This window comes from Vigna umbellata, chromosome 1 (assembly GCF_029865625.1).
Source record: "Vigna umbellata cultivar VRB3 chromosome 1, Vumbellata_1.0, whole genome shotgun sequence".
Lineage (NCBI taxonomy): Eukaryota > Viridiplantae > Streptophyta > Magnoliopsida > Fabales > Fabaceae > Vigna > Vigna umbellata.
This window is the reverse complement of record NC_142165.1, coordinates 13,749,499-13,771,117: the sequence shown is the minus strand read 5'-3', so window position 1 is coordinate 13,771,117 and position 21,619 is coordinate 13,749,499. Positions and strand designations below refer to the sequence as shown.

Sequence of the window (21,619 nt, the reverse complement as noted above, 5' to 3'; positions counted from 1 at the left end):
TCTTGAACCTTAGGGCATGCAATTTTGTTAGTTGCATGTAGTCAATAGTTTTCCCCTTTAGATTCTCTATCTATTCTATCTCTAATAGTGTGTTTGTTTCCACTAAAGTGGGTTGTAGGGTTTTACGGTGAGCTGACTTTGTAAGACACTGTTGAGGTCTTGTAATAAATGTAAATATTGTATAAACCAACAAATTTATAAAAATTAATTAAAAATACTAAATTTATTAGAGACTATTTTTAGTATGATATAATATAATTTTTTATTTAATTGATAATTAACTTATAAATTTGTTTACACACACACACACACACACACACACACACACACACACACACACACACACACACACACACACACACACACACACACACACACACACACACACACACACACACACACACAGAGCTTAAAGCTGATGTGTTAGATTGGTCCCTCGTTAGCTTTAAGTTGTGTCACATCATCATCCATTAATTTTGTTAACTTATATTTAACAGAAAGGACCAATCTGACCCACTATTTTAAAAGTTAGGACTAATTCAAAACACTTTTATAACGAGGGACTAAATTGAGATTTTTCAACCAAAATGAGGACTAAATTGGCTATTAAACCTAAAAAATATATTTCTATAAAAATATAAACATTTCCAATTTTCATATGTACGAGACAACTCTGTTATTTAATTAAGATCCCTGAGAAAACTTCTTCGTAAAACAACTTTCAAGAAATAAAAAAAAGTTAAGTATAAGAATTAATATACGAGAGTAATAATCATCAATTTAAAATAAATAACATGTGATATAAATTGTTTATGATAAATCTACCGTAAAATTATAGAAAAACATTTCTTTATTACAGATTTTAATTATAACCTATTTATATATTTAGAACTCTTTGTTAATTTATAGTTTTATTGTATAAAATGAATGTTTATTTTTCGTGGTAAATAGTACTTGCTCGTTTACGACACATTGTGAACTCAATAAAGAACTCAAATAATAGGTAAATTGGTTAATTTTTATAGATTAGTTAAAAAATAATGACTTACTTATTTGACTCTTAATAATAAACATGTACTATTTCTGTAAGGAATTAAAAACATTAATTTTTATAATAGTTAAACTTCTCTTAAAGATATTGAGTGATAAAAGCGACATAGAAACACATTAATTATAATTATATCTAAGTTATATCACTCCGTTTAAAAAAAATGAAAGTTTGTAGGACAAATAATTAATAAAATAATTTATAGATGATACAACTCTTGTAGGTATTGACTAAGTGTTTAGTAGACTAGGTAATAAACTAGGGGATGGATATAAAACGTAGATGGACAAAATTAACAAAATTGAAATGTACATTTAAATAACTTTACGTTATTATACCAAAAAATATCCAATTATTTAAATTGAACTTATATATTTTATAATTTATATTTAAAAAACTTAATTTTTAAAGACGGAGTTCAAATAATTATTTATAAATTTAAAATTACTTTGTTGGTGAAATATATCGTAACACAAAAGCATATAGAATAAAAGTAGAGATGATAATTTCAATGGAAAGATCTATAGTCGATATAGGTCATAGTAGATCATTATTAAAATTTTGTTGAAATTAACCACAATTGAAATTTGGTAAAATTTAACTGTGTTTGTCACAATCGAAATTTGGTTGAATCATATCTAGTCGAAATTCTATCGAATTTGACTAAGTTAACTTTAATTGGAAGTCGTTTGAATTTGACTTAGTTGGTCATAACTGAAATTCGACCTAATTAAGTCAAGTTAGTTTTAATAAAAACTTGGTTGATTTTGATTGAGTTAGTCACAACTAAAATTTGGTCGAATTCGATTGAATTGGCCTAATTCGGCCTCGTCCAATGTTTGATCAAATTTGGCCAAATCAACCACGATCAAAATTTGGACAAATTCAACGAAGTCCGTCACAACTAAAATTTGGTTGATTCGGTCTCGACAAAAATTTGGTTAAATTTGATAAGTCTCAAACAAATTTAATCACTCAATCACAATCAAAATTTGATTGAATTTGACCTATTCAACCCGTCAAAATTTGTTTTAATTTGATTTAGTTGATATTAACTTAAATTTGACTAGATTTAATTAAATCACTCGAATTTAACTATTAAGTATTAATTTGGTATAATTTAATTCAAAATAATTTAACAGGATAAAAAATAATTCAGTTGAATTTATAAAATAATTTTCAATTCATTTTGTAAACTAACTTTTGTATTCCGTTTAATTCAAACAAATTACTTTCTTAAAAACAAAAATCACTTAAGTTTGTTTGAGTTAATTTTGAGTTCACTTCAACTCAAAAAAACTACTTTTTTTATTTCTTACGGTTTTAACAATTCAGTCCAACATTTTATACACCCGTAATAAAATAACAGAAAATTAAATCACATAAATTTTATTATATAGATGAAATTTCTGTTTTTAAACAGAAAATATACTATTTAAAATTTTAGATTATTTTAAATAAATAAATATTGTTAAATTTTCTGATATTTTTATTTACTTTTAAATTTATATATATATATATATATATATATATATATATATATTTTATTTAGACAAAATATTTTTTTTTAAATTAATTAAATTTGATAAATACTAATAAAATTTAAGTTTTTTTTAGTTTTTAAAAATTTAAATTCTTCAATTTTTTCAATTAAAATTATTGTCACATTAAATTTGTTTTAAGAATTTAATTTTTTATAATTTTCACACACATCATCTAATAAAAAATTATTATTTTAATTGGAATGTTAACTCTTTCTTAATATAGAGTGCATAAAAAAATCTAAAATAATCAACAAATTTAAAAGTAGTATCATAATTGATTATATTTAGAATGGTTAGAAACAAAATTAAAAGCAATAATAAAATACAAGGAATGGTTAGAAACAAAATTAAATAAATAAAATAACTACTAAAAAATATTTCCTAAGCACTTTTATATTACTCAAGCTAACTTATAAATTAATAAAATAAATAATGACACAGTTTATCATTAAATGTCACAATAAAATATTTAGACCTGACATATATTAATTAAATTCAAATACTTATAAGATAAAAAAAAAAAGAAAGTATGTGACACATAAGAGAAAGCAATCAATTCCATTGATTCCAAGAGATATTCTTGAACTCTATCTGCGGATCTGCAGTTCAATCCAGCACTTTGATTCATATAATTACTGTATCACACACATGCTAAGACCATTCTCTGCCATCCACAATTTCAGCTTAAACAACCCTAAACACTCTCTCTCTCTATCCACACAGTAAGTGTCTCGTTCAACTCCAATTTCTTTTCAAAGCTCCGTCCTTTTTCCTGGAAAACTCCACCCTTTTGTCTCTTATACAATTTCTCAAATTCCTCAGTCTACCAAACACGAGTCTTGGCCACCAAGTTACCAGTTTTCCAAGGAACTCAGTTTTCTTTTGACTCTTTCTCTCTCCTTTCTGACATCACTTTTATACACATGATTTTCTACTCTTTATAAACCTCAAAGACTCCATCTTCTGCACCATCATACACTGTCTCATTTCTACCAAGCAAACACCCCATTTTCGAGTTCTGCAAAAAAAACAGCAAATTTTGTTTTTCATTGCTCGTTCTAACAGCCATGTTGTCACTTTCATTGCCCCTTTCCCACATACACTTTTCCAACGATGTTCTCCTCCAACCCGTTTTCCTTCACGGCTTGTCCGGCTTCCTCCACCTTCTGTTGCTCGTCGCGGTTCCATTGTCGTTTGTTTGGAAGAAATTCACGACACGTGTCAGGGATGAGTCTAAGGAGAAGCACGAGAACACCCTCTTCAAAACGACTGTGTTTTGTGCTCTCGGTGTTTCTGTTTTCAATTTTCTCCTCTGTTTGTTCAATTACTTCTATTGGTACTCTAGCGGCTGGTCTGAAGAGAAGCTCGTGACCCTTTTGGATTTGGTGCTTAAAACAGTTGCGTGGGGAGTTGTTTGTGTTTGCTTGCACAACGGGTTCTTCAGTTCTGGCGAAAGAATGTTCTCATTCCTCTTCAGAGCTTGGTGCGTCTTGTACCTCTTTGTTTCTTGCTACTGCTCTGTGGTGGACATTGTTGTTATATCAGAGAGACGCGTTGCTTTTCCAGCTCAGTACTTGGTTTCTGATGTGGTTTCCACTTGTTTTGGTCTGTTATTCTGTTACGTCGGGTATTTTGTGAAAAACAAAGGCCTGGTTCGAGAAAAAGAAAATAATGGTATTCAGGAACCGCTTTTGAATGGTGGCACAAATGACGCTGATGTCTTGAGATCGAATGAGACCAAGGGTGGAGACACCGTTACCCCTTTCTCATATGCTGGCATTTTGAGCCTTCTTACATTCTCTTGGATGGGTCCTCTTATAGCTGTTGGCAATAAGAAGGCCCTGGACCTTGAGGATGTTCCTCAACTAGACAGCACAGACAGTATTGTTGGTGCTTTTCCAAGTTTCAGAGATAATCTTGAGGCTAATTGTGGCACAATAAATAATGTCACCACACTTAAGTTGGTGAAGGCGTTAGTGATGTCAGCGTGGAAGGAGATTCTTTTCACAGGTTTTCTTGTAACAACAAACACTTTGGCTTCTTATGTTGGTCCTTATCTTATTGACAGTTTTGTTCAGTATCTTGATAGACGACGGCTATATGAAAACCAGGGCTATGTTTTGGTTTGTTCCTTTTTCTTTGCTAAGATTGTAGAGTCTCTGTCCCAAAGGCATTGGTTCTTTAGGTTGCAGCAAATTGGAATTCGAATTCGTGCACTGCTTGTCACAATGATCTATAACAAGGCTCTGACTCTTTCTTGTCAGTCAAAGCAGGGTCAGACATCTGGAGAAATAATCAATATCATGACCGTTGATGCTGAAAGAGTTGGTGTCTTCAGTTGGTATATGCATGATTTGTGGATGGTGGCTTTGCAAGTTACTTTGGCCTTGTTGATTTTGTATAAAAATCTTGGGCTGGCTTCACTTGCTGCTTTTGCTGCAACTATCGTTATTATGCTTGCAAATGTTCCCTTGGGATCATTGCAAGAGAAATTTCAGAAGAAGTTGATGGAGTTGAAAGATACAAGAATGAAGGCCACGTCCGAGATTTTAAGGAATATGAAGATTCTCAAACTACAAGGATGGGAAATGAAGTTTCTATCAAAAATAACTGAGCTCAGGAAAACTGAGCAGGGCTGGTTAAAAAAGTTTGTCTATACTGCAGCCATGACCACCTTTGTGTTTTGGGGTGCCCCCACATTTGTAGCCGTGGTTACTTTTGGTACTTGTATGATTGTAGGGATTCCCCTCGAGTCAGGGAAGATATTGTCTGCACTAGCGACATTCCGGATTCTTCAAGAGCCCATTTATAACCTTCCAGATACCATTTCGATGATAGCACAAACTAAAGTGTCTCTTGATAGGATTGCATCATTCCTTCGTCTGGATGACTTACCCTCTGATGTTGTAGAGAAGCTTCCCCCGGGTAGTTCTGATACAGCAATTGAAGTAGTTGATGGAAACTTTTCTTGGGAGTTATCTTCCCCCAACCCAACATTGCAAGATATAAACCTTAAAGTTTTTCATGGGATGAGGGTTGCAGTTTGTGGTACTGTTGGATCAGGCAAATCTACTTTACTTTCTTGTGTATTGGGAGAAGTACCTAAGATATCAGGCATCCTTAAGGTTTGTGGAACAAAGGCCTATGTTGCTCAATCTCCATGGATACAAAGTGGCAAGATTGAGGATAATATATTGTTTGGTAAACAAATGGATAGGGAAAAGTACGAGAAGGTACTTGAAGCGTGTTCCCTGAAGAAGGATCTGGAGATTTTGTCGTTTGGTGATCAGACAATCATTGGAGAGCGTGGAATAAATTTGAGTGGTGGACAAAAACAAAGAATACAAATTGCACGTGCACTTTACCAAGATGCTGATATATATCTACTTGATGATCCTTTTAGTGCAGTGGATGCTCACACGGGCTCTCACCTCTTTAAGGTAACCTGGTTTCATCATTTTGTTTATTATGTGTGATATAACCTGAGCTACTATATTTTCACACTGCAAAGTACAAATAATCCTTGATATTTAACTCTTTTTTTGTTCCGCCAATATTTAACCTTTCTATTTTTTCTATGATAGGAGTGCTTGTTGGGCCTTTTACGTTCAAAGACAGTGATTTATGTCACACATCAAGTAGAGTTCTTACCTGCTGCTGATCTTATATTGGTGAGTAGTCCTCGTAATTTAACTGTTATTAGTGTAGAGATAGCTTTGTTTTTTTTAATCTTTCGTGTTATCCATGCTAGGTCATGAAAAACGGGAAAATTACTCAATGTGGAAAGTATACTGATCTGCTTGATAGTGGAGCTGATTTTATGGAACTTGTTGGTGCACACAAAAAAGCTTTGTCTACTCTAGATTCATTAGATGGAGCAACAGTATCTAATGAAATAAGCACCTTGGAACAAGATTTAGATGCCTCTGAAATGCATGGTTATAAAGATGAGGCAAGCAAAAATGAACAAAATGGTGAAACAGACAACAAAAGTGATGAACCTAAAGGCCAACTTGTTCAGGAAGAAGAAAGGGAGAAAGGTAAAGTTGAGTTTTCAGTATACTGGAAATGTATCACGACAGCATATGGAGGAGCTCTTGTGCCATTCATATTATTGGCTCAGATTCTTTTTCAAGGTCTTCAAATCGGAAGCAATTATTGGATGGCTTGGGCGACTCCCATCTCAACAGATGTTGAGCCACCTGTTGATGGAACAACTCTTATTGCGGTTTATGTTAGTTTGGCCATTGGAAGTTCTTTCTGCATCCTTGCCAGGGCAATGCTTCTTGTTACAGCTGGTTATAAGACAGCTACTATTCTCTTCAACAAAATGCACTATTGTATTTTCCGTGCTCCAATGTCATTTTTCGATTCCACTCCAAGTGGACGAATCCTTAATAGAGTAAGTATACCTAATTTTTTCCCCATTTTTCTCATGATTTTTAAAGATAAGAATTTTTGTGTGTATAATACTGTGTCACTTGTCCTTCGTACTTTTTTCTTGCAGGCTTCTACAGATCAGAGTGCATTGGATACAGACATTCCTTATCAAATTGCATCATTTGCCTTCATTATGATCCAACTTTTGGGAATTATAGCAGTGATGTCCCAGGCTGCATGGCAAGTTTTCCTTGTCTTTATTCCTGTAATCACAGTCAGCATCTGGTATCAGGTATTAATCTGAGCCTGTAGACTTTGATAATAAGGTGGCATATATTTCTTGCACTGTTTCGTTGTTTTTGATAATAGTTTGTTTACCTGCAAAGATTACGTACCAAGTTTTTTTTTTTTCAGAATTTGCTCCATTATACAATATTTTATGATGATTGCTAAGATCTTAAAATTTGAAATTCTGCAGCAATATTATATTCCATCAGCTCGAGAACTAGCACGTTTAGTTGGAGTCTGCAAAGCACCAATAATTCAACACTTTTCTGAAACAATTTCTGGGACTTCAACCATTAGAAGCTTTGATCAGCAGTCGAGATTTCAGGAAACAAATATGAAACTGAGTGATGGGTATTCTCGGCCAAAGTTCAACATTGCTGGTGCCATGGAATGGTTGTGCTTCCGCTTAGACATGTTGTCTCTTATCACTTTTGTCTTTTCCTTAATATTCTTAATATCTATTCCAGTGGGATTCATAGATCCAGGTGTGTTATTCCAATCTGGTAACTCGTTACAAATCAAAATTTACTCTGCTAATGTAATATGGAACTGACAATAATTTTCTCCCTTTTATGCGATTCATGTGATTTTGAAGGCCTTGCTGGTTTAGCTGTTACGTATGGACTAAATTTGAACGAGATACAAGCTTGGATGATATGGAATCTCTGCAATATGGAGAATAAAATTATATCAGTGGAAAGAATACTTCAGTACACGTGTATTCCTAGTGAGCCTCCCCTTGTAATAGATGAAAATCGCCCAGATTCTTCCTGGCCCTCAAATGGCGAGGTTGTTATACAAGATTTGAAGGTAGTTTGAGCTATTATATATTTATGCTTTTGTACTTTTTTTTACTTTCATTTTGTGGTCCTTTGATTCATGAAATTCTTCCCAAAGTTTTCTTTTATTAAATGGTTAGAAGTTAGCTTCTGAAACAAAAAAAATTATGCCAACATATTTCATAACATAAATTGTACACGGTGTTTTGTGCTATGTTTAAAGTGATGTTTTGCCCATTCTGAAAAGGTTCGCTATGCTCCACATCTTCCACTTGTGTTGTGTGGCCTTACGTGCAAATTTCATGGAGGACTGAAAACTGGCATTGTTGGGAGAACAGGAAGTGGTAAATCCACTCTCATACAAACGCTTTTCCGAGTTGTTGACCCTGCTGCAGGGCAAATTATGATCGACAACATCAACATCTCTTCAATTGGACTTCATGATTTGAGGTCTAGACTAAGCATTATTCCTCAGGATCCTACAATGTTTGAAGGGACAATAAGAAATAATCTGGACCCCCTTGAAGAATACACTGATGATCAAATTTGGGAGGTGGGTTTATATAAAAGATTATACTTGTAAGCGTTCTTCACAATTTGTATTGTGCTCACTCGTTAACATTCTTTTTAAACAGGCCTTGGATAAATGTCAACTTGGAGACGAAGTTAGAAAGAAAGAAGGAAAGCTTGACTCCAAAGGTTAGTCTGGAAACGTTCTTGAAAATAAATGTATACTAAATCTAATATTAAACTTATTGCTAACGTTGAAGTTGATGTTGTAGTTAGTGAGAATGGTGAGAATTGGAGTATGGGTCAGAGACAGTTGGTCTGCCTTGGTAGGGTGCTGCTTAAGAAAAGCAAGGTTTTGGTTCTTGATGAAGCCACTGCATCAGTCGACACAGCTACGGATAATTTGATTCAGCAAACTCTCAGGCAACATTTCGCTGACTCCACAGTTATTACCATTGCACACCGAATAACTTCAGTTCTTGACAGTGATATGGTTCTGCTTCTTAGTCAAGGTTAGGAAATGCTCTCGTTCTTCATATAGCATTGATATTCTCTGCACCTTTATGTTTCATTTTCTGATCTGGCTAGACATTGGTGCAGGACTTATTGAGGAGTATGACTCCCCCACAAGGTTGCTAGAGAACAAGTCATCATCTTTTGCTCAGCTTGTTGCTGAGTATACCATGAGGTCCAAGTCCAGTTTTGAGAAATCCGATGATCACTGATTGACATTGAAACGCAGAAAAAGTTTCCAGATAATGATGAAAGTCTGGGGGATTACATGAATTGTGGTTTGTTTGTGGAAAATGTACCAGACTGGTACTTGCACGCAACTAGTAGAATGATGCATATTAAGTTACAAACGGATTCTAAATGCATCATATAAATTGATGTTAGCATGATATTTGGTAATTGTATAATAAGATTTTGTGGTACATTATTTTCCTGAAATCATATCTGGAATCTGTGTACACAACCATAAGATATTTTGATCATTGGATCAAGAATAATTTTGATACATATATACGAAAGGTTTTAGACAAGTAATTTCAATGCAATTGTAACCCTGCAAGTGCACTGTAATTACTGTTCATTGAATTGGATGTATTATCCTTTATTACGTTTTTCATTTTTTTAGTTTTCTTGATATCTACTAAATCTACCCTTAAACTTGTTCCACACCCATTATTATGTTATTTTGTTCGTTATTTTTGGCATTTTGTAATTGGGAAGTGTGATATAGCGCCAACATCATGCCATTGTAATATAGGAATAATGGGAAAATTAATTCCAGACTAATACATTTTCCACCACAAAAAGGAATAACAGTAGACAACAGGAATGGGTTGAAAGTTAAAACAGACGAAAGACTCTGTAAGATTATAACTCCATGAATAGAATTTTCGTTGTTCTGATTGATCATGAAGCAACAGAATGGAAGAGATATCTTCCTTTTTAACCTCCTATGTTTTGGCATTTGTAGAACATATTGACCTTTAGCTGATTTATGTTGTTAAACATCAAAATTGAAGATAATATTATGATGAACATGCATATCAATATTAAGATAAATTGGGCATTTCTAAGTATTTAATCTAATGCTTGATAAGAAATAAAGTAAATAGATGCTTTTGTTGATCGTTTATTGATTTTCCACATATAAGTAGGGCAATTGAAGATAAGAGATGTTTTTAATGGCCATGATTTGTATCTGCATAGATAATTAAGAGTTAAGTAAAATTAATCTCAGCTGTTAAATGGTATTAAAAACAACTCATCTCCTTTGGACAATTCCAGTAAGATAAAGATACACAACGTAAGTTTTAAAATGAAAAATTAAAAGAAAAAGTCCAATTTTTAAAGCATTTACTTTCAGGTCAATTCCACGGTGGTGCTGGGAACAGCTTTAATACTCCCTCTATTACTCTTTAAATATTAAAATTTAAAATATTTTGTATTTGTTTAGCCATTATTTCTAAATTTCTACATAATATTAGTACTTTTTTTTCACTTATATCAATATTTTTATTCTTTTTGTAATTAATTTATGTGCATGTATGTGTATTTGGTGAAATGTAAAAATGGTAAATAAAAAATATCTATATTTGTTTTACTAGATAAGAAAAAAATTATTGTATTTTTTAGTTCCTATATATATATATATATATATATATATATTTTTAAAAAAGATAAAAATTGCAGAGGAGGTGACGTTTAAAAAAATATTGGTTAAACTTAATAATTGTAGAAATAAAAAATCTAAATTTCATTGATGAATAATAACAGAGCATAGCTATCTGTGTCGTCTTTGACCCACAATGACTTCCAAGTCAATGTGAGGGGCAGGACTGGGAATGAAACGTAATGTATGGGGGTAGAAATTTCTTATTATTTGTTTGACATAATACTTAAATATACAGAAACTCCGAAATTCTCAAGCCATTGATGTGCATATCAGCATGTTATAATTACTAGTTGATTAGCAAATCATGAAAAGATGGTGTAGCCAATTGTTCTACCATTACGACGAAAATGATGTGAAATTAATTTGGATTTCATGAAGCGAAATAAAAAGCAAGTCATGCATCTTTGTTTGTATATGTGGAAGACTTTCAATGACAGTGATTTCTAATTGGCTGAACAAAAGGGTTAGAAATTTCATTCCATTAGAATGGCGTATGTGCAGATATGTCCAAAGTTGTACACAATCATAGCTGTTGCAGAAAATAAAACTTTTTGTGATTGATTCTTCACTAAAGGTTTACATTATCAAAGCTTAATTTTGCCGACAAAAAACCCTTGTTTCAACTTTTTAATTTGGCTATAAATAATCATCTTTTTATCTTTCCAAGTATATTTCCTTCATACTAAGTCTGTGTGACCACAGTAAACTGCACAAAAGCGAGAATGAAGTCATTCATGGGAATGGGGTGGTTGTTTCCTGTGCTTCTGCTCTTTCGTTTTTCATTCTCCCATTCCTGGTGTCACCCCCATGACAACCTTGCATTGCTTCACTTCAAGGCCTCCTTAACTATTGATATTGAGTATAATAATAATAATAATTATTATTATCAATGTGATCAGGTTCATCCAACCATAGCAACATGGGAAAATGGAACAGATTGTTGCTCTTGGTCTGGAGTGACCTGTCACCCCATTTCTGGTCATGTGACAGCCTTAGACCTCGCATGTGGTGGGCTTCAGGGTAAAATCGATGCAAACAGTACCCTTTTCAGCCTTTCTCATATGCAATCACTCAACCTTGCTTTCAATGACTTCTCCAACTCTCAAATTCCATCCACCATAGGTGAGTTTGAAAGCCTCACACACCTCAACTTGTCTTTTTCAAACTTTGAAGGTGAAATTCCTCCTCAAATCTCACATCTTTCCAAATTACAATCACTTGATCTCTCCCTTCCACTATATATCCGGTCTCAGTTAAAGTGGGAAGAAATCACATGGAAGAGGATGCTCCGAAATGCAACCGATTTAAGGGTACTAGTTTTGGATCACACAGATTTGTCATCAACTTCAATGAGTTCACTCAATTTGTCTTCCTCTTTGATCACTCTAAATCTTAGAAGAACTGGGCTAAAGGCAAAGTTGTCAGATGACATTCTTTGTTTGCCAAATCTGCAACACCTATATTTATCATATAATTTTGACCTTCATGGCCAACTTCAGGATCTGAGTTGTGCTTCCGCTTCTTTGAATGTCTTAGAAATCTCATTTTGTGAACTCCATGGGCCAATCCCTGATTCTTTCTCTAACCTTACACATCTTACTTTATTCGACCTCTCATACAACCACTTCAACGGTTCAATTCCACCCTCTCTCTTAACCCTTCCACGTCTAAATTCTCTGCTTCTCGGTAACAATCTTCTCAGTGGTAAAATACCAAATGTGTTTCATCAGTCAAACAGGTTCCAAGAATTGGATTTGAATAGAAACAATATCCAAGGTGCACTGCCATCAACATTTTCAAATCTTCAACACCTCATTTACTTGGATATATCATATAACAAATTAGAGGGACCTCTGCCAAACAAAATAACTGGATTTTCAAATCTAACACGGTTAATATTGAACGACAACTTGCTAAATGGTACAATTCCTTCTTGGTGTTTCTCTTTGCCATCGTTGGAGCATTTATATCTATCGAGAAATCAGTTCACGGGGCGTATACCTGCAATTTCGTCGTATTCCTTGCAGGATCTGTTTTTGGATGGCAACAAGCTACAAGGCAATATTTCAGAATCAGTTTTTAACCTTGTCAACCTTACTCACTTACAGCTGTCATCGAACAACTTCAGTGGTTCTGTCAATTTTTCACTCTTCTCCAAGTTCCAAAATCTAGAATTTCTTCGCCTTTCAAATTCAGGTCAATTATCACTAAACTTTGAATCAAGCATCAATTATAGTTTCTCCCGCTTACTTGAGTTGGACTTGTCTTCTATGGGTTTAACCGAATTTCCAAAATTATCCAGAAAAATCCCAGTTTTGGAAACTCTCCAATTGTCCGACAACAAGTTGAACGGAAAAGTGCCCAATTGGTTGCAAGAAATGGACTCTTTACTTTATGTAATCCTAGACCGAAACTTTTTGACAGCAGGAGTGGACCAATTCTCTAGGAACTACCAACTCCGCCATCTTGATGTAAGTTTCAATTTACTCACTGGTGGTATCTCTTCGTCAATTTGTAATGCAAGTATCCTTCAGGTTCTCGATTTGTCTATCAACAAGTTGACAGGCAACATTCCACAATGCCTTGGGAGTTCACCATTCCTTTCCGTTTTGAGTCTAGAAAGTAACAGACTTAATGGAACTTTACCAAATACCTTTGCCTTTGCAAAGAACAGTCTCATTAGTCTGCAACTCAATGACAACCAATTTGAAGGTCTTTTGCCAGAATCTTTGTCCAACTGCACGCAACTGGGGTTTTTAAATCTTGGCAACAATCAACTGCAAGATAAATTTCCCCATTGGCTTCAAACTCTACCAAATTTGAACGTATTGGTTTTGCGGGATAATAAGTTTCACGGTCCTATTTCCAAATTCAAGACCAAGTATGGATTTCCCAGTTTAAATATTTTTGATATCTCACTCAACAACTTCTGTGGCCCAATTCCGGAAGACTTCATACAAAGTTTTGAATCCATGAAAAATGTTCAAGATTTGGTGGTTTACCATCGACAGCTATACATGGAATGGCTAGACGGAATTTCACCTATCACTGTAACAACAAAAGGCACGATTTTGCTATTCGAAAGAATTCCAATAAACTTTGCGAGCATTGATTTATCAGGAAACAAATTTGAAGGACAGATTCCAAATGTATTTGGAGAGCTTCAAGCACTCAGAGGACTCAACCTCTCCCACAACAGATTCTGTGGTACTATTCCCAAATCCATGGGAAATTTGACAATATTGGAGTCTTTGGATCTCTCTTCAAATATGCTCACTGGTAGTATTCCTACAGAATTCCTGAATATGAACTTTCTTGAAGTACTGAATCTTTCCTATAATCATCTTGTGGGAGAAATACCCTTGGGAAAGCAATTTGGTTCTTTTTCGTATGATTCCTATAAGGGAAACTTAGGCTTATGTGGAGATCCATTGTCGATGAAATGCAGCCAGAACGATGATGAACATCCTCCACCCTCACAAAGCTTGTGGAGAGAAGAGAAATTTGGATTTGATTGGAAACCAGTGGCTATAGGATATGGGTGTGGAACGGTATTTGGAGTGGGGATTGGAAGTTTGGTATTTTTCATTGGAAAGCCTAAATTGATTGTGAGAATGTTTGGGGGTTAACTTGATTAGATGCTGGAAGTGAAGACTGTGTTGAGGACCAAAAAAGAAAGAATCAGCTCATGCAAATGTGATGTTTTCTTTTCCCATGTCTTAATTGTGGTTAATGTGTACGAGTATTTCAAAGTTTATAAATCTACCAAGTCCAGTTTTGAGAAATCCGGTGATCACTGATCGAAATTGAAACAGAAAAGTTTCTAGATAATGATGAAAATATGGAGGATTACATGAAATGTGATTTTTTTTTATGCAAAAAATGTACTTGACGGGTACTTCCAACAACAAATAGCATGATGCATACCAAGTTATAAGCGGATTCTAAATGAATCATATAAATTGATGTTAGCATTATATTTGGTAATGGTATAGTAAGCTTTCATGTTACATTATGTTGCTGAAATCATATCTGGAATCTGTTCACACAACCATAAGATATTTTGATCATTGGATCAAGAATCATTTTGATACATGTATACGAAAGTTTTTAGACATGTAACTTCAATGCAATTGTAACCTTGCAAGTGCACTGTAACATTGAATTGGATGTATTATCTTTTATTACGTTTTTCATTTTCTTTACTTATTGTATAATCGTTTAGTCAACTATAATTCAGATGGTCAATCACCAACCTGACAACAAGTCATTGAGTCTGGACGGTTACCTAATCGACCAAGCGACCATGCACCAAATTGAATGGTCAACTAGCAACCCCACAACAAGCCATTGAGTTTGGACGTTCACCTAATAGACCGGACAACCATGCATCAGATCGGATGGTCAACCACCAACTTAACGATTATCCATGGAACCTGGACAATCACCAAAAAGACCAAACAACCATGTATCAGACTCGGACGGTCACCAAATAAACTAGACGGACATACATTAGATCGGATGATAAACTAAACCACCCGAATAACACCATTAAGCCCGAGTGATAATCTAACCGATCGTACAATCTTGTATTAAGCCGATCATAATGTACAAAATCAAAACAGATTAACTCTAAAACCTATTAATTCTTGATTAAAACATATTTACTTAAGTTTGAGCCGTAGTTAGGCCAGTCTTAATTAAAAATTCACCATAAAATCTATAAATAATGGTTTGAGGTAAAAAGATAGATTATGTATTAATTACAAATATTCATTACTATTTGTCTCAATTGTTATGACTTTGACATCAAATTACCTTTTGCATTATCATCCGAGTGGTGATGCACAAGTGACTTCTCACGATTTAGATACACAAGTGACTTCTCACTCTGACAAAGTTGAAACTTGGACAAACACATAGAAGATTGGACAGTTGACGTTGACTCCACATTAGAAACATTTAGTTTTCTTGATATCTACTAAATCTACCCTTAAACTTGTGCCACACCATATTTATGTTATTTGGTTCCTAATTTTTAGTATTTTGTAATTGGGAAGTGTGATATAGCGCCAATATCAAGCCATTCTAATATCGGAATAATGATGGGAAGAATCAGGGAGTAGTTACAGAAAAAATGGTAAAATCAATTTCAGACTAATTCATTTTCCACCCAAAAAGGAATAATACTAGACAACAGGAATGGGTTCAAAGCTAAAACAGAGGAAAGACTATGTAAGATTAATAATTCCACGAACAGAATTTTGTTGTTTTTGATTGATCATGAAGCAACAGAATGGAAGAGAAGTCTTCCTTGTTAACCTCCTAAGTTTTGGCATTTGTAGAACACATTGACCTTTAGCTGATTTATGTTGTTAAACTTCGAAATTGAAGATAGTATTGTGATGAACATGCATATCAATATTAAGATAAATTGGGCATTTATTAATTTTCCACTTTGAATTAGGGCAACTGAAGATAAGTTATGTTTGTAATGGACATGACCACGAACTGTATCTGCATAGATAATAAAGAATTAAGCAAAACTAATATTAGCCGTTAAATGGTATTGAAAACAAATAATCTCCCGCGGACACTCCCAGATACAAATCATATGCTTTAAGATGAAAAAACAAAAGAAAAAGTCCAAATATTTAGGGCTTTTACTTTCAGGTCAGTTCCACCAGAGCAACCCTTGTAGGATCGGACATTCTTCCGGAATAAACATTTCTCACCTCCCACACTTATTCTGAATCAGATTTTCTTAAGCCTATTTCCAGATTAAACTGTCCGGAAGTTTATTTTCGGATTCTGACTACCGGGAATCTTATCTTTAACATTTTACCTACTATGCACCACGAAAAATACGTTCCATATCTCAAACCTCCAACAAAGCTTACCGGAGAACACACAAGGTTGCACAGTCACCACCGTCTCTACTAAGAAGAGAACTTTCATATAAAACATAGTCACCACCGTCACCACCGACTTTATCAAGGATAAAAGTGAAATTTTAAGAATGATGGGGTGCATGAAGCAATTATCAAGAATTTGTCTTTTATTAAAAGTGATTTGGGCGTTCTGTTTTTTTACCTTTGTCTTGTTTTGTTGGGCTTGTTTTTGCTAGTACTGCATAATGAAAAATATCTTCATCTCTGTTGTGTTTTTCTTTATTTGAATTTATACATTTAAAAGGCTGTCAAATATCAGAAGTTTAGACAACATTATAGGATGTAGGATCTAGGATATACCTTATCTTAATGTGTTAATTATTGTTGTAGGATTTACTATAGAAGTCTAAATTATCTTCTCAATCAGATCTATTCTACCAGATTAATCACGGAAAAAATTATATGGTGTGTATATTTTTATTCATATAATTTTTTTTTTCTCATATTTGATTTTTCTTTTGTCTCTGTAATCAAACAAGGTTGCCATTTATTCTTCTGACTGAGATCACTCCAAAAAGAATAGATGTTCATAATGCCACAGAGGTGGCTCGTTTTGTGGTAAGTTGTAAATTCCATGCCCATTCTTTTTTTAGTTTATAAAATATGATATCATAAACAATGCTGATCATTAGTCATTTTGTTTGTTTTTTTTTTCACGTGTAATTGAAATTTTCATGATATTCTGCTTCAATTTCTTTTTGTAACGAACATTGATATTGATCCTAATTCCTTCATCCCTGGTGTTGTATCCTGTAGGAAGAATTCTTAATCACCTTTCAATGGGGATGCTGAAATTGCTTGGCCAAAAGGAAGAAGCTACGCTGAAAAAAATATTCAAAGATTAATCTTCTTTTATCATACTCTATCTATTGCTTCTGCTTCTTTATGGATGCTTTGTGAAATTAACTTTTATCAGATGCTAAATCTTTGTTCCTTCATCTCAGAGATTATTCTTCTTTTATTTTCATCAATACTCATTCATAACTGTTCATTTTCTGAGGTTAAGGTTTTTCCTCAATGTTATGGAAAGGAACAAATGCTGAAATTAAATCATTTTATTCATAATTGTTTTTTGGTTGAATCATCTGGCAAAAGGCAGTATCTTCTTTTTTTTTCTTCACATATTTTTTAACTCTGTTTTGCAAGAATCGTTGATTTGCCAAATTTGTATGTACATCATTTGGAAAGTGACATCTACTTGTTGAAGCAATGATTGTGGGACATATTGTTATTGATTTTTCTGAACCAAAATGCTAAAGTCATTGCTTACTTTACCTGTGAAGCACAATGATTTCCAAGTCAATGTGAGTGGCAGTACTGGGAATGATGCGTAATAGATAGGGTAGAAATTTCATACTATTTGTTTCACATAATAATTACACATACAGAAACTCTAAACTTCTCAGACCTTTCATGTGCTTATCAGCATCTTATATTTACTTCGTTGATTAGCGAATCACGACCGTTACAACGAATATGATGGGAAATAAATTTGGATGTCATGAAGCGAAATAGAAACCCAAGTCATCCATCTTTGTATGTACATGTGGAACAATTCTAATTACAAAGACTTCTAATTAGCTGAACAGAATGGTTAGAAATTCATTCCATTATAATTGTTCCTGAAGAATTTAATAGGATGAATGGCGTATATGCAGATATGTCCAAAGTGGTTCTCTGTCAAAGCAGTAGCAGAAAATAAATTTATTGTCATTGATTCCTTCACTCAAGGTTTACAAGCTAGGAGTCTAGGACCGCAATCAAAGCTTAATTTTACCCACAAAAAACATGTCTCAACTTTTTAATTTGGCTATAAATATTCATCTTGAGTTTCTTATCTTTCCAAGTGTATTTCCTTATACTAAGTCTGTGTGACCAAAGTAAACTGCACAAAAGCTAGAATGAAGTCATCCACGGGAATGGGGTGGTTGTTTCCTGCGTTTCTGCTCTTTCATTTTTCATTCTCCCATTCCTGGTGTCACCCCCATGACAACCTTGCGTTGCTTCACTTCAAAGCCTCCTTAACCGTTAATGTTACTTATTATTATTGTGAAAAGGTTTATCCAACCATAGAAACATGGGAAAATGAAACAGATTGCTGCTCTTGGTCTGGAGTGACCTGTCACCCCATTTCTGGTCATGTGACAGCCTTAGACCTCGCATGTGGTGGGCTTCAGGGTAAAATCAATGCAAACAGTACCCTTTTCAGCCTTTCTCATATGCAATCACTCAACCTTGCTTTCAATGACTTCTCCAACTCTCAAATTCCATCCACCATAGGTGAGTTTGAAAGCCTCACACACCTCAACTTGTCTTTTTCAAACTTTGAAGGTGAAATTCCTCCTCAAATCTCACGTCTTTCAAAATTACAATCACTTGATCTTTCTGGTGATTATGAGTTTCTGTTAAAATGGGAAGAAGGCACATGGAAGAGGATGCTCCGAAATGCAACCGATTTAAAGGTGCTAGATTTGGAACGTACTGATTTGTCGTCAACGTCACTGAGGCCACTCAATTTGTCTTCCTCCTTGATCACTCTAAGTCTTGAAGAAACAGGGCTAAAGGGAGAGTTGACCGATGACATTCTTTGTTTGCCAAATCTGCAACACCTATATCTATCAGGTAATGTTGACCTTCATGGCCAACTTCAGGATCTCAGTTGTGCTTCAGCTTCTCTGAATGTCTTAAAAATCTCAAGCTGTGAACTCGATGGGCCAATCCCTGATTCTTTCTCTAACCTCACACATCTTACTTTATTTGACCTCTCAGACAACTACTTCAACAGTTCAATTCCACCCTCTCTCTTAACCCTTCCACGTCTAAATTCTCTGCTTCTCTATTCCAATCTTCTCAGTGGTAAAATACCAAATGTGTTTCATCAGTCAAACAGGTTCCAAGAATTGTATTTGGGTGGTAACAATATCCAAGGTGAACTGCCATCAACATTTTCAAATCTTCATCACCTCATTTACTTGGATATATCATATAACAAATTAGAGGGACCTCTGCCCAACAAAATAACTGGGTTTTCAAATCTAACTGAGTTTAGGTTGACTGACAACTTGCTAAATGGTACAATTCCTTCTTGGTGTTTCTCTTCGCCATCGTTGGAGTATTTACATCTATCGAGAAATCAGTTCACGGGGCGTATACCTGCAATCTCGTCGTATTCCTTGCAGGAGCTGTTTTTGGATGGCAACAAGCTACAGGGCAATATTTCAGGATCACTTTTTAACCTTGTTAACCTTACAAAAATACAGCTGTCATCTAACAACTTCAGTGGTTCTGTCAATTTTTCACTCTTCTCCAAGTTCCAAAATCTAGAATTTCTTCGCCTTTCAAATTCAGGTCAATTATCACTAAACTTTGAATCAAGCATCAATTATAGTTTCTCCCGCTTACTTGAGTTGGACTTGTCTTCTATGGGTTTAACCGAATTTCCAAAATTATCCAGAAAAATCCCAGTTTTGGAAACTCTCCAATTGTCCGACAACAAGTTGAACGGAAAAGTGCCCAATTGGTTGCATGAAATGGACTCTTTACTTGATGTAATCCTAGACCGAAACTTTTTGACAACAGGAGTGGACCAATTCTCTAGGAACTACCAACTCAGCCATCTTGATGTAAGTTTCAATTTACTCACTGGTGGTATCTCTTCGTCAATTTGTAATGCAAGTAGCCTTCGGGTTCTCGATTTGTCCAACAACAAGTTGACAGGCACCATTCCACAATGCCTTGGGAGTTCACCTTTCCTTTCCGTTTTGAGTCTAGAAAGTAACAGACTTAATGGAACTTTACCAAATACCTTTGCAAACAACAGTCTCAGTAGTCTCCAACTCAATGACAACCGATTTGAAGGTCTTTTGCCAGAATCTTTGTCCAACTGCATGCAACTGGAGGTTTTAAATCTTGGCAACAATCAACTGGAAGATACATTTCCCCATTGGCTTCAAACTCTACCACATTTGAAAGTATTGGTTTTGCGGGATAACAAGTTGCACGGTCCTATTTCCAAATTAAAGACCAAGTATGGATTTCCCAGTTTAAATATTTTTGATATCTCACTCAACAACTTCTGTGGCCCAATTACGGAAGACTTCATACAAAGTTTTGAATCCATGAAAAATGTTGTTCAAGATGAGGTGTTTGGCAATCGACAGCTATACATGCCATGGCTATACAGAATTTCACCTATCACTGTAACAACAAAAGGCACGATTTTGCTATTCGAAAGAATTCCAATAAACTTTGCGAGCATTGATTTATCAGGAAACAAATTTGAAGGAGAGATTCCAAAAGTATTTGGAGAGCTTCAAGCACTCACAGGACTTAACCTCTCCCACAATAGACTCTGTGGTATTATTCCACAATCCATGGGAAATTTGACAGTATTGGAGTCTTTGGATCTCTCTTCAAATATGCTCACTGGTAGTATTCCTACAGAATTCCTGAATATGAACTTTCTTGAAGTACTGAATCTTTCCTATAATCATCTTGTGGGAGAAATACCCATGGGAAAACAATTTGGTTCTTTTTCGAATGATTCCTATAAGGGAAACTTTGGCTTATGTGGAGATCCATTGTCGATGAAATGCAGCCAGAAGCATGATGAACATCCTCCACCCTCAAAAAGCTTGGGGAGAGAAGATAAATTTGGATTTGATTGGAAACCAGTGGCTATAGGATATGGGTGTGGAACAATATTTGGAGTGGGGATTGGAAGTTTTGTATTTTTCATTGGAAAGCCTAAATTGCTTGAGAGAATGTTTGGGGGTTAACTTGATTAGATGCTGGAAGTGAAGACTGTGTTGAGGACCAAAAAAGAAAGAATCAGCTCATGCAAATGTGATGTTTTCTTTTCCCATGTCTTAATTGTGGTTAATGTGTACGAGTATTTCAAAGTTTATAAATCTACCAAGTCCAGTTTTGAGAAA

The 21,619-nt window shown here is 34.6% G+C and overlaps 3 protein-coding genes across 3 annotated transcripts; all 3 read left to right on the top strand.

Moving 5' to 3' along the window:
• The first annotated feature begins 3,266 nt into the window (after window positions 1-3,266).
• Window positions 3,267-9,678, top strand: LOC124839314 (ABC transporter C family member 3-like). Its single transcript, XM_088096179.1, has 10 exons — window positions 3,267-6,032; window positions 6,177-6,263; window positions 6,344-6,994; window positions 7,100-7,264; window positions 7,451-7,745; window positions 7,856-8,070; window positions 8,287-8,592; window positions 8,675-8,738; window positions 8,822-9,061; window positions 9,150-9,678. The coding sequence occupies exons 1-10, from the start codon at window positions 3,660-3,662 to the stop codon at window positions 9,272-9,274; spliced, it is 4,521 nt and encodes a 1,506-aa protein (XP_087952305.1). The 5' UTR covers window positions 3,267-3,659; the 3' UTR covers window positions 9,275-9,678.
• A 1,661-nt stretch (window positions 9,679-11,339) lies between these two features.
• On the top strand, window positions 11,340-14,519 carry LOC124839315 (receptor like protein 27-like). Its single transcript, XM_047315086.2, has one exon. The coding sequence runs from the start codon at window positions 11,457-11,459 to the stop codon at window positions 14,361-14,363; it is 2,907 nt and encodes a 968-aa protein (XP_047171042.2). The 5' UTR covers window positions 11,340-11,456; the 3' UTR covers window positions 14,364-14,519.
• Window positions 14,520-18,397: 3,878 nt separating this feature from the next.
• On the top strand, window positions 18,398-21,619 carry LOC124839313 (receptor-like protein 7). The gene has a single exon (XM_047315084.2). It carries the CDS (start codon window positions 18,587-18,589, stop codon window positions 21,461-21,463), a length of 2,877 nt encoding a protein of 958 aa, XP_047171040.2. The 5' UTR covers window positions 18,398-18,586; the 3' UTR covers window positions 21,464-21,619.

Bases quoted from the DNA above. Each gene is read 5' to 3' on its own strand.
- LOC124839315 (XM_047315086.2), top strand. From the start codon at position 11,457: ATGAAGTCATTCATGGGAATGGGGTGGTTGTTTCCTGTGCTTCTGCTC.
- LOC124839313 (XM_047315084.2), top strand. From the start codon at position 18,587: ATGAAGTCATCCACGGGAATGGGGTGGTTGTTTCCTGCGTTTCTGCTC.
- LOC124839314 (XM_088096179.1), top strand. From the start codon at position 3,660: ATGTTGTCACTTTCATTGCCCCTTTCCCACATACACTTTTCCAACGAT. The intron at 6,033-6,176 runs GTAACCTGGTTT...TTTCTATGATAG, and splicing joins CGGGCTCTCACCTCTTTAAG to GAGTGCTTGTTGGGCCTTTT. The intron at 7,265-7,450 runs GTATTAATCTGA...GAAATTCTGCAG, and splicing joins CAGTCAGCATCTGGTATCAG to CAATATTATATTCCATCAGC.